Source organism: Eupeodes corollae, chromosome 2, assembly GCF_945859685.1.
Source record: "Eupeodes corollae chromosome 2, idEupCoro1.1, whole genome shotgun sequence".
Lineage (NCBI taxonomy): Eukaryota > Metazoa > Arthropoda > Insecta > Diptera > Syrphidae > Eupeodes > Eupeodes corollae.
The window spans coordinates 21818948-21834119 of NC_079148.1; the positions used below are offsets into that span (position 1 = coordinate 21818948).

At 34.4% G+C, this 15172-nt stretch overlaps 1 protein-coding gene across 4 annotated transcripts in view; it reads right to left on the reverse strand.

Moving 5' to 3' along the window:
- Positions 1-5694: 5694 nt before the first annotated feature.
- LOC129944419 (mannosyl-oligosaccharide alpha-1,2-mannosidase IA) overlaps positions 5695-15172 on the reverse strand; it is a 317254-nt gene continuing 307776 nt past the window's right edge. For all 4 annotated transcript variants that reach the window (XM_056053837.1, XM_056053835.1, XM_056053834.1 and 1 more), the window contains 5 exons: positions 11089-11701; positions 10788-11012; positions 10579-10717; positions 10249-10510; positions 5695-7497 (listed from right to left, as the gene is read on the reverse strand). In XM_056053837.1, coding sequence (XP_055909812.1) covers positions 7345-7497; positions 10249-10510; positions 10579-10717; positions 10788-11012; positions 11089-11701 — 1392 coding nt within the window. In that variant the 3' untranslated portion in view covers positions 5695-7344. The remainder of the gene's footprint in view (positions 7498-10248; positions 10511-10578; positions 10718-10787; positions 11013-11088; positions 11702-15172) is intronic.

Genomic DNA, 15172 nt, shown 5'->3' on the forward strand with positions numbered 1-15172 from the left:
GTAATCAAATCGTCGTTCGTTGGTCGCGCTCATGTGAATACTACTTAAAATGTTAAAAATATATAAGGGTAGAGTAACATTTCGTAATTTTTGTATTTTATGCAAAATACATCGAAAAATATAAATAATTTATTCTTGAAGATAAAAAATAATTTTTGAAGTGAAAATAAGTTCAAAAATTCACTGCAAAACCATTAAAGTTTTTTCACTTGTACTGCCTCTTGTGAGGAATTGACAAATTCTCCAAGAGTAGTTCCTGTCATGAAAAGTGCTTTCTCCAATTTGCCTTTCGGATTCGGCTTAAAAACTGTAGGTCCCTTCCATCCATGTTGAGAGTTGTCAGACACTAGGGTCTAGTTCTCAAATGGACTGTTGCGCCACCCAATTTATTTATTTTGCTATTTTAAATTTTAATCTTGCACATGAGCTACGAACTGCGAACTGTGGGTGTTCGCGTATTTTGACTTTTCTTTCACATGAGCTTTATTTTTATTTGCAGACATGGAAAATTTGTCAATTTATAATTACCCTTTTCAACAAAAAAAACAAGAGTGGCATAATTTTGAGCTTAAGTTAAGATTCGAATTATTCGAATCAAATATTATTTTTATGTCGTTCAGATATTTTCTGCTGAATAGCTTGAAATTGACGAGTTTTTTTTGTTATTTTATAAAGGGCCTTCATCTAAAAACGGTGCTATTGCCATTGTTTACTTTGTCCAAAATAAGGAAAACTACATCGATTTGGAGTTCATAAACTTTGATTGTTTTCATTTAAACTAAATCAAATCAAAATGACAAATCATTTAGAACAGCTTATCACAAAAATAAGGTTAATTTCGTTTCATTTTCTGCAGTGAATATTTTTCATTCGAATCCCAAAATAAACAAAATTCATTCGAACGAACAGATTTAGTCACTCGAATCAACTTTTCGTTCGAATCTCAAAATAAGCATGCACAACGAAAGCCTGCAGAACAGAATCCTGCATAACAAAATCCCGCGTAACGAAATCCTGCCGTTTCGCTCCCTTTTCAAATTATTTCAACACCGCTGTTTTCATAGGAAAGGAGACACTCTTCGATGAGAGTCATGGATACTTTTAAGATTGTTTGAAAGACAGCACTGTATTGGTTTTGGTGTATCAAATCGAGAGAATCTGTGGCATAGAGTCAAAATGCTGGTTGGTTGATGGCATGTTTGCGGCGGTTCCAACTATTATGGAGCAACTGTTTTCAGTTCATGGCCATATAGATGGAATCATTGTCCTCTAGTTTACTGCCTCATGAGTCGGAAATCAAGGGAGGTATATGACGAGTTCTGGCTTCAACTCCTGAAATGCGCCTGTGATTTCAACATACCTTTGAGTCCAGAACAAATCATAAGCGATTTCAAAATGGCAATAATAAGGTCCGCCCAAACGTTCTTCCCGACAAATTATTTGGCGGAAAGTCCAAAATTTTCCAAATAAAATATGGGCACAATGAAAGCATTTGTACCTCCAGATAAGGTAATGACCTATTTCGAGCCAGCATATGGAGCTCTGGAATTCACTGAAACAAAGACGCTGGCAAAGTGGTTTAAGACCAACTATATTGGCAATTCCATACCAAGACCACGCTACAAGCCAGAGTTCTAGACAACGGGAGCGGCGTCAAGTGAGACCAGTTTCCAGAGGACGAAAAACAGCGTTGAAGCGTGGCATAGACGCCTTAAAGTTGTAGTCAACCAAAGGCATGCAGATCTCTACAAGCTGATTTCGGATCTTTCGAAAGAATGCCTTGTAGCTAAATTGGCAGTCGAAAGAGTTCGGAGAGGAGAAGAGCCACCAACAACAAAAGCCATGAAGAGGAATGAGAACCTCAAGAGGGTTCTAAGAAGGAGAACATCTGGTGAAAAAGTGCAGTTTCTAAAAAATGTTGCACACAACCTCATCCTCTCGTAGAAGGTACGCCATTCTCCATAATGGTGGCAGCCAACTCATGTATGAGGCTTAGAGCTCTTAATGGCTGAATCACAAACACGCTTCAGCTTCGGCTTCACCTGACGTTAATGAGTTCAGCCATAGGAATTCAATGCATGCTATCACAGTGGAGTTTCGACCTCACGATTCACGTTTGCTTTCTCTGACAGCTCAACAGCTGTAAAACGTAGACAAAGCTAAAGCGTGTTTGTGATTCAGCCATAAATCTCTCGCGTCTGTCTCCACAAACTCTCAAATAGTCCACGAATGTCGATCATCGCTGAATGAGATGACGGAACAATTTAATATTCACCTCATTTGGGTGCCGGGCCACAGAGACATTCTGGAAAATTGCAAAGCCGATGAGCTCGCCAAAAACGAAACACTTCTGCCTCATGTTAGACAAAAACATAACATAGGAACACCACTTGCTACATGCAAATATCTTCTCAAGCAATATGCTCTAGAATCAACAAATGCTAGATGGTCACAGAGTACAGAGTACAACGATTGACACAAAATGTCTCTTTAACTTTATTAAAAGTACAAAATGGCTTGTTTAAGTTCATTACTCTCCTATGAGTGACCTCATTAGTGGTATCACAATGTACCCTTCAGGTCTAGGTGAGTCAATGACATCTGGACAGCCACTCCAAGCTAACCTAAAGTGTGTAAACTCGTCAGGCAGGCGCCAATATCAACAGCTTTTTTTGAATAAAAACACATGTGGGTGACCCGATTCGCGGGATCTCAGGATTTAAACTCCACTTTTCGGGCTTGACTTGACACCGGCTCACGCAACTCCGTTGCTTCGCTTAGGGTATGTAAAGTCGCCAGGCAGGCACCTATGTCAACAACTTTTTTAAACAAAAGTAATATGCTGTAATCCTATATGATTAGATACTATCGCAAAATTTCCTACTTCACTCTCAATTATGAGAATCAACAAGCACGAAGGAGGCGTATCCAAAGCTAATAGAAAAAACAGCCATGCATCCTCTGAAAAGAGTGTAAAATTAGTGCTCATTTCGCTTTATTTTCAGTTCTTCTTGAAAATCCGTGAGGTAAACACCTTACTCAGAGCTCTATTTAGAGTGGCGATAGCGCTCGAAGTGCTTTTTCATGTTTTGGTTGATTCGATATGTGAATCTGCCTTTACGCTTAAAAAACCATTTTAAGCGTGTTATGTTCGCTGCCCATTAATAGGCGTTTTTATTTTGTAAGCCTTTTAGAACGTTGAAAATTGAAGCTAGACATTTACTAGCTTAAAACGCTGTTTAAGCGTTTTAAAAGAACTTTTTAGAGCTACAAAAAATGTTCAAAGAGATAAAATCGGTTTTAGCTTAAATAGGACTCTAAGGACTGCCAAAAATTATTTATTTCCATACAAATACCCTGAAGAAGGCTAACTTAGCCGGGATAAGTTTACGCCATCAAACTAAATTTTCAATGAAAATAATAAGCGATAAGCGAGAAGAAGGAACAAATTTTTGTTCAGGCAAAAAAGGAGTAGAAAAATCCGGCGGTGATCGGCGGGATTTCGTTACTCCGACCATTTTCTGTGCGTGTCACACAAAAAATATGAAATTTATTTATTTATTTATTTATTCAGAATGCCTTATGAGATGAATCTCGTAACAGGCTGTATAGTTTTTACAATAATGTTTATGTAATTATGTAATTAAAAGTGTTAAATATAAGTACAATAAGTATTTGACAATGGGAACAACAAACAAAATTTAATAAAAAGTGGAAATTTAAACATCAAGCAACAATTGAATAGCAAAAAAGAAATTTGTGTGACATACTAAGATACAGTAGAGACAAAAAATTTGAAAAGGAGACAAAATTTATTCTTACAGTTTACTCTATGACAATTAACATTGACCTTTTAAATATTGTATTTTGACAGTAGCATGGCTTTAACGTGAAGTTTAAATTTTAAAGTATTACATTTCTTGATCTCATCAGAATGTTTGTTATAATACTGAATAGACTTGGATCTTGGATCTTCCATATTTTTTTGAGTATGTTGTATGGTGTAAGTTACTTCTTGTAGTCAGCTGGGTGTGTGTATGAACCTCCGTAAGCACTATCTTGTGAATGTGAGTCACCATATTTATTTCGATTTCATCTTTGACCATTCAAAATCTGCAGCTGTTTATAAATCCGTCGGGTGTTTGTAAGCCAATCAAATCCGAACAAGTTTTTTAATGCCTTATTCTGCACTACTTGCAAGGTTTGTAGAAGGCCATGAACTGCTGTACCCCAAATGTTGATTCCATAGGTCAAATGGCTATGAAAAAGAGAAAAGTACATTGTTCGTTTTAGATTTTCAGGAACGCTGTATCGGATTCGACCAAAAGCAAGCGAAGACAGTTTTTTCGATAGTTTCGAAATTTGGAAGTTCCAATCTAACGCTGAGTCCACCCAGAGGCCAAGATATTTAAATTCACTGACTCGTTCAACTACATCTTCTTGTTACACAATTCGTAGTGGGGTATTGGATTTGGTGCATACGATATACTTCGTTTTACGGGCGTTTACACATAGTTTTTGCGCGTTCATCCAAGTCTCAATCTTTTTAAGATCAGAATTCATTTGCCACTCGATCTCTGCAGGTGAGTTTGTGGAATACAACAAGCTTATGTCATCTGCAAATAGAACTGGATGTACATTCAGTGGGAGGTTTGCAAAGTCCTGTACGTATAAGCAAAAAAGGGTTGGTCCAAGAACACTTCCTTGTGGTACTCCCGTCGTAACCGGTTGTCTTTCACTCGTGCAATCGTCTATTTTGATGTACTGAAAACGCTCTAAGAGTTAGGATCTAAACCAATTGAAGGAGGAGCCTCTTACTCCTAGGGCAAAGAGCTTTCTCAGCAAAATTGTATGGTCGACTGTGTCGAAGGCTTTTGACAGGTCTATGAAAAGTGCACCAACATTACTACGGTTGTCCTTATTTTTTTGAAGGTTTGATACCATATCTATCAGCGCTGTACTCATACCTGACTTTTTCCGGAATCCATATTGTTTAGAGGTTGAGAGCTTATTACGCTCGATATACTCCATTAATTGCTGGTTTACAACTTTTTCCATAATTTTCTATATAATAGGTAGAATTGAAATAGGGCTATAACTATTGAAGTCATCTATGTCACCACTTTTGAAGATAGGGATAACCCTGGTCACTTTCATCATCTTTGGAACATATCCCTCTCTTAATGATTTGTTGATTAGTATGGAGATTGGTTTACAAAGCTCTGTACTGCATTCCTTTAGTAGTGAAGAAAAAACATTGTCTACATCCTTAGCTTTTGATGGTTTAAGTCCACACATAATAGTTTTTATAAGTTCTGGTGTTGTCTTTCCTAGTATAAAACTTTCCAATTGCAGTTTGGTGGGATAGAATATGTTTTGAGTCGGACATTTAGTTATGATTTTTTTGCCAACCGTAGCAAGAAATTCGTTAAGATCATTTATTTTTTTTAATTTTTCGTTTCGTGAGCAGTTATTGAGCAAAGGACAATTCATATTCTTTTTTGATTTATTGTACAAAAGGCTGTTGATATTCTCCCATGTTAATCGTCGGGATTTCGTTACGCGGAATTTTGTTTTGCGGAATTTCGTTACGATCCCGTCCAAAACTTATAAATACCAGAATGCTTACCCAAAACATTCCAACCAAATTTTAAAATTTGTCAAGAAAAAAAAATACAATGTTCATTAAAAGACTTAAGTTTTTCAGTTTTTATTAATGTAGATTTTTTCTTTTAATTTACACAAGTTGTTATATATATTTTAAAATTGTTGTTCTTATTTTTGTTTTCTTTATCTTTGATTAAAATTTTCCTAACTCTCTTGTACTTGTTACTTAATAAATCTTGTTTTTTTTTTTTAATAATTATTATAAAATTCTTATGGTGATCCATTAAAAACTATCTGTTCCATTTTTGTTTTCGTAAATTTTTGTAATTACCTTTTTTTATAATGTATATATAAATATTTGAATTAAATTTATATCCCTTGGAATTTTGTTTATATTATTTTTCAAAAGTTTTTTTTTTTGTTTTTTAATTTTACAAACTATAAATTACAAATATGCTTCTTTGTTTCATTTTAATGGTCGCTCAATCAACAATTACATATTAATTTAAATTTTGTGTTTTTGTTTTGTAATTGCAATTAACATTATAATTATATGAATTACCTAAACAAATATAAAACAAACAAAAAAACATTATTATTAAGTAAGAAACAAAACAGAAAACGAGTACATTTTACTTTAAATATTTAAATATATTTGATTTACTTTTTGTTTTGTTTTATATTTTTATTTTTTATTATATTTACAATTGAGAATTTTTGTTTTTTTTTTTTACTTTTTTTTAAATTTATTTAAAAGTTTTATTAACTAATTTTCTTATGATGATTCTTTGTTTATTCATTATACAATCATGCAATTAATTAATTAAAAAAATAAAATTGATGTAAAAATAGGAAAATTTCCCAAAAAGTGATTTTTCGTATTACATATTTATAAATTCATACACATCTATGAGATTACTAAGTTATTTTATTAATATAATGTAGATATAAAGATAACGGTAAGTCCTATATAGTTTATTCACACGCTTACGCATAATGAGTACCCCAGAGTCAAGATTTTTCTTTTATATTTAATTTTTTGTTTGTTTAATATTAAAACAGTAACAGCATTCAATTAAAATTAAAAACAAATTATTAACAATTCAGAATAAAAGCTGCCTGTAAAAATGATCACGAAAAACAGAAGAAGATAAAAGAATAAACTAATATTCGATTTAGCTTTAATACAATGCAACTTAACAAGACAAAAATATAAAAGAAAAACAAACTTAAATAAAAGTTTATTTATAATAATTATAAATAAAAATAAAGAAATGTGTCAAGAGGGGAAGAAGGGGGTCTCAAGAATATGCCCTGAGACTGTCTCTTGCAGCAATATTTACACACACATCATATCACTTCACTGTTGTTGTTATTATTTCTGTTGTTTTTCTATTATTGTTAATTATTTTATTATAATTTTATTTTAAATATCATTTTGTTTTGTTTATATCAAGAACACAATATTGCGGAAACGACCGCGAACTTTACTTGTTGTTGTTGTTTTTGTATCTGGTATTTTCTTATGCAACAAATTTAACGACGGAAAACTAATTTAAATTAAAAACAAAAAAATACCACAAATCATCATAATCATCGTCGTCGTTTGATTTGATTGGATTTTCTTTTTGTATTTTCTGTCATTGGTTTAGCGTTTTAGCCAGACCATACTTAGAGATGCATAAATAATTGTATTAATGGACCTAATTTGTAAATTACAACTAATGGAGAATCGCCTTAAGGTGTATTTGATGAAGGCACCGACGATGATGTTGTCGCCATGCGGTAGTAAATGTTGGCACCCTTGATGGGTAGGGGATGTGCCTCAGTGTTGAATACCCATTCGTCTAGGGGTAACAGTGAGTCATCGGAAAACAGCAGGTACAGGTACTGGAATGAAGTAATTTAAATTATTATTAATATATGTATATCTATTTGAGGGTTAAGAGAAAATAGCTTAAGATGATGATGTCCTTCAGTAGATATTGAAGTTAAGGTAGTAAAAGAAAACGGTCGTTTTAACTAATAACTCAAAAGGATTTAGACAAGTTTCAGTATTCATTAATTTTGAAGTGAATTCTTAAAGCACGGCAAGGCATTCCACATTCGCGTAGTACGGCTAAAGAACGAATCTCTGTACATCATAGTACGACCCGACCAGATTGGAGATAAAAGGTAAACGTTAAACCGATTGGGCATTCATAGAAGCTCAAGTATGAGATTGAGTGCAACTGGCTATTTGACTAAAACATAGTTTGTTAAATAAACGATAAGAAGAGTGAGGTAAAAAACTTTAAGACGATGTTCAAGTGGCTTCAACTAAATTTTGTTTTTTGCATTCGTACAAAATTTTGAAAGCGAGAAGCCGAAGAAAGTGGTTCTGACGAATTGTTCTGTCTGTCCTTGCCTCTAGAGCCTAAAGGGGTTATGAATACCCTTATAATGATTAAGCACAGTACGTGAAATTAAGAAAGGAGGATAGGATTAGAAAGGAGAAACCGATGCACCTTTATTTTTAATGTGTGCACAATGTAATGAGTGTGAAGTATTGAGCTTGGTAAAGCATTCCACATTCGTGCAGTGCGGCTTAAGAAAGAATCTCTGTAAGTCCGAAATTGGGCTCTAGGGTAAACTAATGGGCATTCTAGTAGTACGGGTATTACGGTTGAATTGTTTAAGGGGAGGAATGCAACTGGTTATTTCAATAGAGCACTGTTTATAAAAGTAACGATAGAACACTGACAGTCATGAGACCTTGCGGCGTTGTTCAAGAGAAGTAAATGTCTCGGTAAGAGAACTATCTTCAATCATTTTTAGAGCTCTTTTTTCAATTCTATCCAGAAAACTCAAGTACGTTATTGGAGCTCCAGCCCAAATTTGAGAGTTATACTCAAGTTTTGGACGAATAAAAGCTTTGTAAAGACAGATCAGAAGGGGTAAAAAACTTCTTGCATCGTCGTAAACACTTAGTAGCATTTTTGGCGATGTCAATTATGTGATCATTCCACAACAAGTGGATTGTGATGTTAGTTGTTCAATCTCCTCGATGCAAGTACCACCCATGGATAGTGGCATTGGGGGAGGGTTACGTTTTTGTGACAGTAGACAGCATTGAGTTTTCGAAGCATTATATTACACACAGTTTTTGAATCCCCATTGAACAATGCTGTCAAGATCAGAATTTAATGAGCTAATTATACGCTGTTGTCGGTAGTCCACATCCGAAGAACAAGGATAAGAATCTAAGAACGAATATGAAAAGCAGAGGGTACTGTCATCAGCGAAACAATGTAGTGGGTTAGAAGTTTCAGACAAAAGATCATTTGTAAAAATGAGAAAGAGATTCGAGGAAAAAGCGGAACCCTGTGGCTCACCAGCATTTAATTTTCATCGTCCAATACAACTTATTTGGAGCTGTTCCAAAGAAAATTGCAAACGCAACATAGAAAGAAGACCAAATAAAAATGCGTATGAAGTATCAAGAGCAATAACCTTACTTTCTCCAAAACTGTGTAAAGACTTGTTTTACTATTCGGTGAGGTGAACAATGAGATCACAAGTTTTTTAAATAGTTAATAAATCAGCGTTTTCGTGACTTTTAAAATAAGGGGCGTAAGTGAAATTGGACATTAATAATAATTTGGGGGGACTAGAATTTTTCAAGACTAACTGAACAAATCCTGTTTTGCAACTACTCAGTACTAGCTCAGAAGAATAGTATAAATGAAAAAGCTTACGCAAGCCTTTTCCTAGCGTGTCATAACATCTTCTCAGAATAATAGCGGGGATACCATCCGGACCAGCGCATTTAAGATTTTTAAGAGGATTCGGCACATTACGAGTACGAAGAAATATTGGTCGTTCTCCCATAGAATCATAGGTGTTGACAGTATTAGGCAATGTTCGATTTGCGCCGTTTCGAACAAGTTAGGAGTGTCATTGACAAGGGGCGTAGCGGCCTTTTATTTTTTACAAATTTTTTTAACAAATTTTTGGTCATTCATACATTTAATCATTGGAATATGGACGATTTAGGCCTTTACCGGGTTTAATCAGTTAGGTTTGCTCAAAAACACCTGAAGCTGTTGATAATTTCTTTTCAGTTCAAATCGAGCCATAACTTACTTTGGATCTGATACTTTTATATAGAGCACATTTTGAGCAAATTATTGAGATCGTCCTACTCGGCTTTCTCGAATTGTCAAACGAGTTTCTAAGGAGCTCTTTCTCTAACTGGACTTGTTCGACCCGATAAATTTGAAAACATGACACTCTGGTCAAATGTGCTAGAAGAGTAAAAATAAGACGTGCGATGAATTCTTTTTGACTACTGACATTGGACTTTGTTGAGTTCTTTGGAAGTGATTTGTTTGAATTTCAATTGATCCGACTCAGTGCTCCTAAGTAAGTTGATTTCCACAACAATAGAAGTCAATCGAGTAAAATCAGCTTAAAGAAGCTAAGAACCAGGTTGAAAAATTAAGTGAATCTTGATAAAGTTTAGCGGTGAAATGCTATGAATTTCTCAAATTCCTTGAACATTTAAAACTGACATAAAATAATTCTATATCATTGAGTTTATACCAACTCGTTTTTTTTAGTTGACTCTTAACGGTTTTGTTGCATATATTCAATCCTTACCTTTAATGTTTCAGCAAGGAAGAAACTCTGCTGTACATCATCTTTTTGTGGTACATCTTGATACACGTTCTTCAATCCTGAATAACCGTGCGGTGTCCGACAGTGTTTCTCTAAGGCCTCTACCGCTTCCCAACCCCAATCACGATACTTCTGATCGTGGGTCAGTCGCCAAAGAATAAAATAACTTTCAAATGTTTCTGGTCTAAGAATATAGTATTTTTCTTGAGATTTCATTGCACGAGCTTCAGCTGCTTCTCCAAAACTATAAACACAGAAATAACATTTATTTTATTATTTAAAATTTGTTTGTTTAATTAAAAAAATTCTTACCGAAAAGCTTCTGGTCCTAGTTTTGTTGGAGTTCGAATATAACTTTCGTGACATGTATTCGTTAGGCCCCTTCCAACTTCCATGAACTTTTCAGTATGTTCATTTTGTCTTGTATTCGCTCCAAGGGCAAATAGACCACCTATTTTTTTTGTGTATTCAAAATATTTATTGAGACTTGGGACGAGAAGATGCAAAAGACAAAAACTTACCAGCAAAACAGGCCAAATGATCCATTTTATTTTCAGGACGATCAAATTTCATGTCAGTAACATAAGTCAATCCACTAGGACTTGTCATAACCATACGCTGAATAATCGCTGTCATGGCTTCGTCAAACATTTGTCGTGCTTCTTCATCGGTTTGTCCAGATTGTAGCCAAGCCTTGAGCAAATATTCATAAAAACTATCTCCTAAAGCACCAAGTGACATATGAACTAGACAAAAAAATAAAATGGAAGAATGTAAATTTCAAGAATTTTTCAATTAAAGACAATATTGTTCAGTACTCACGTTGTCCCCATTTTCCAGTCTTTGGATTCAAATAATTTGGATAGAGTCCTTTGGGTTTTTCAATTTCTTTCAACACCTGTCGAATTGTCTGAACTCGTTCCCGATACAATGGATTTCCAGTGATATCACTCAAATACGAGAATTCCAAATGCAATGTTCCAAATTCGGACAAAATCGAACTACCACCCGATGCCCAGCCATAGTTTTTACTCATTCCGGTCTTGACATTGACCAATGCGTATGGAATACCAGTTGGTGTTTGGAAGGCAGGTAATAATTTATCGGCTATATGTTGAGCTTTTTCTTTGTACATTGGATCACCGGTGAAAGCGTAGAGGGTTAAAAGACCACCAACAAAACGTATATTCGTCTCGAAAACAGACAAATCTGCTGAGATATTGTCCAATGAGAATTTTCTCTCGATCCAATCACGTCCTTCACGGTATTCCTTCTCAAGACCCATCAAGTACAGTGTATCAAGGCCATCAACAATGGTTGCCCCAAGATCATAGCTTCCGAATATACTGCCTGAATGTGCTCGCTGACTGAGCGGTCTCAATTCGTTCTTGCCCCACGCGTAGAGTTTGTAGTTCTGCCAGGCATGGATCATCATCTAGAGGAAGAGAAAAATAAGGAAATAAGTAAAATATTTGAAAATTTAGTTGGAAAGATTTCGGTTTTAGAATAAAAAATGATGAAAAAAATGTTGTCTCAGAATTTAGGTAAAAGGTAACTTGAAATTTAAACCGATGAATTTTTTTTTTTTTAATTATTGTGTTGCTTTTACATTAAATTTAAGGAATTTTGGACAAGTTTTAGTTCGTTAAAAAAGTGTTGTTTTTAGCTATTGGTTTAAATTTTTGTCAATATTATTAAAATGATAAAGATTCAAATTTTGCTTATTTAAAATCTGTCTTCGTTTTTAAATGCTATGCATATGTTTCAAAAATAGATTTCGAGGACCGTTTCAGAGTTAGAAATTATTTAAAATACTTTCAAATTGATGGAAAACTGATAAATTCGGATCATAATCTTTCAAAAAACCTTTCAAAAAATTGCAGTTTAAGCTTTGAGTTTTTAAGACAAGACTTATTTTTAAGACAATACAAAAAATTCATATTTAGTGTGACATTAATATCTTCAGATCATTTAAGCTTTTATGTTTTATGCTTTATGCTCATGTTTAGTCTGACTTTTTGTCAAAATTTCGAATTGGGAATAGCTGTCACTATTAAATAACCTATGACTTACAAGAAACCACTAAATGGCACACCCTGTTGAATATCCATGACCACTAAAGCCACATAAAATTATACGAACACATTGCAAAACAACAAACAGCAGTTTGGTTGTTTTTAAAAACTTTTATGCAAGACGTTAAGTCAAAAGGTTTTCCTTTGCTGCCATTTATCATTAATTAAAAACTATAAATTATTGCCTCTAAAAAAACACACACACTTAACTTGTTCCTATTTATGCAAAATTAGTTTCATAACAAATTTTCAACTGTTGAACGCAACACGCTTTTCTCAACACAAACACCCAACATATGCATATTTAAAAAACCCTCCAAAAACGGAACTTAAACCTTTCACCTAACAAGAGAAACAAAGCTGAACAAAAAAATTGCCCATTAATTAAAACTTATAATTAAAAATAATTACAACTAAACTGAAAAACAGAACCCAAAAAGTTCTGTTTTTCACCAGCACCCGAACTTGCACACACAACACACAAATTGAAAACTTTAAACACATCCTTTTTTCTGCGTTCGGTTCCGTTTCGTATATAGCAATGACCAAAATATTAGGAACATTTGTTAATTTCAAATTTAATTATTTTTGCATTTAAATATAAATTATCTAAAATGCCATGCAAAAGCTACATCAAAGTATTTGAAATGGGCATACAAGTGGAAAAGTCTAAAAAAACATTCGTGTTTACGTTATTTTGGCGGAAACTTTGCGGCGGAATTAAATGCCATTGTTTTTTTTTTTTCAGAAATTGAATGTTTTGCTATTCGGATAAAGTCTTAAATAAAAATACAACCTTTTTATAGATTTAATTACAATAACTGGAAAAGAAAAAACACTCTAAAACTCCTCTTTTTTGAATGTTGAATAACAAACCAATATTTGAGATACAAATGCGGGTTTTACTTGGTTTTGTTGCGATAAATTTTACCACAACAAGTTTCACCTCAATTGTAGCTAACCACCCTTAACGAATTCTTACTGCGGCCTAAAAATTCTAGAAGAGTTTAGTAGAAACCTGGACCAGCAGCTAGTAACCTGCTCTTCTAGCATTTTGGGAAAGCAAATTTAACAGGTCTCACCAAAGTGTGCAAAAGGATTCCACGAAAGGATTGGATAAATAAGGTCATCAAGGCATAAAGACGATACCCAGCCCAACAATGTGTGCAGGAAAGTCACACCATCTCTAACTTAGTAGGCCGATGGTCTTTAGGCCGAGAGCCCATCATAAAGTATTAACGAATATATTAATAACTTTCATTTTAATTATAGGCTTGACTACCGACTTTCTTCAATACGACATAAGTAGTTTTTTCTCAACCCAAATCTAGCGCGTGTAGGTACCCGGTAATGCGATGGAATTCCTCGTGATTTTTCAGAAATTCTTGGCTGGAATGGGTTCGAAAGTGAAGAGCTGAACTCACTTACAGAGCTACAGGGTGATCGCATCACCTCTTTAAAGAGATCGCGTGCGATGAAAGATACCTGGCTTCTCGGTCGCACACCCCAATCTTATGGATGGAGGAAGTTGCGGGACCGAGACAGATCAATCACCACGCATAAGATCCGAGAGGATTGCCTGAGGGCAAGTAGCCGGAAGGATCAAGCTCGCCATGATGATGGTCAATTTTTGGATTGCACCCAAAGCGATTAGAAGATTTACGAAAATTGTGTGTTTTTTTTTTTGAAAAAGACGTAATTTTTGTACGCTAATTTTTTTTTTAATTTTATTGAATTGAAGATTTTGTTCTGCTTTAAGGAAAGTTGTTGAGGAAGGACTACGGTAGCTGTTGGAGAAAGTGAAAATGAAGTGTTTTCTTTTGTTTCATATACCTCGAACTCGTCCTTCTGACCTTCGCGTCAAAAGTCTGTTTTCCCGGTACTACGGGAAGTGTTAAACCGTTTGATTTTTTTTTTCCCAATTTGATTAACAATTAATAACTTTCATACTTGATATTCTTCATACATTTTTTTTACCAAGATTTGACCTTCTGTCAATCTCAAAATCTCTATTTGTAATTTCGTTGTTATCAAAGATCCTGGTTTTTAATCCCGGCTTCGGCCAAGGACGGCTAATTTTTCAGCTGCTGGTTTTGGTAAACTTCCATTGGTGGTCTCCAAGTGTAGAGCGAAATTAAAACGAAAACCACAACGGAAAAATATTTGTGTATATATTATATATACATATATATATTAAAATGAAAAACACCGAAAGTCACGAGTAAACAATTTTCAATTTTGATTTGTAAACAATTTTTTCCAATAAATAAATTAAACGTCAAAATTTCGCAAGCAATTAATATACCGGGCAATTAAATTGAGAACGAAAAGAGTGGAGAATTGTACTAAAAAATCTAGTACAGCTATCCACTAAAATGACACATTTCGTTGTTCAGCAGCGTACTGAAAAACGAAAAGCACAGCGAAATTTTTCGTTTATGATTTCGTCATGTCATTTTTGTATGGGAAATTTCGTTTCGCATCAGCAGCGTACTAGGCTTAATACTCGTACTTCAAGGTATGCTCACAAGTACATCCTTGAGGCCAACTTCGGTCCTACTTTCAAGTATAGAGATTCGTTCTTTACCCGTACAACGCGAATTTGGAATTCCTAAATACACTCTTGTTTTCTCAGCCATTGCAATTTTCAGGAATTCTCAGTGCTCAGACTCTCCTTTGGCATAATAAGGGTATAAAAAAGACCCTTTAGTGCGCGCTTATTAAAAAAAAATACAAAAATAACGTTTTGGATTAAAAAAATTGTTTTTGTTTCTATTATTTCGGCCATAACTGTTTACTCGTATACGCACACAATATCTACATAACATTTG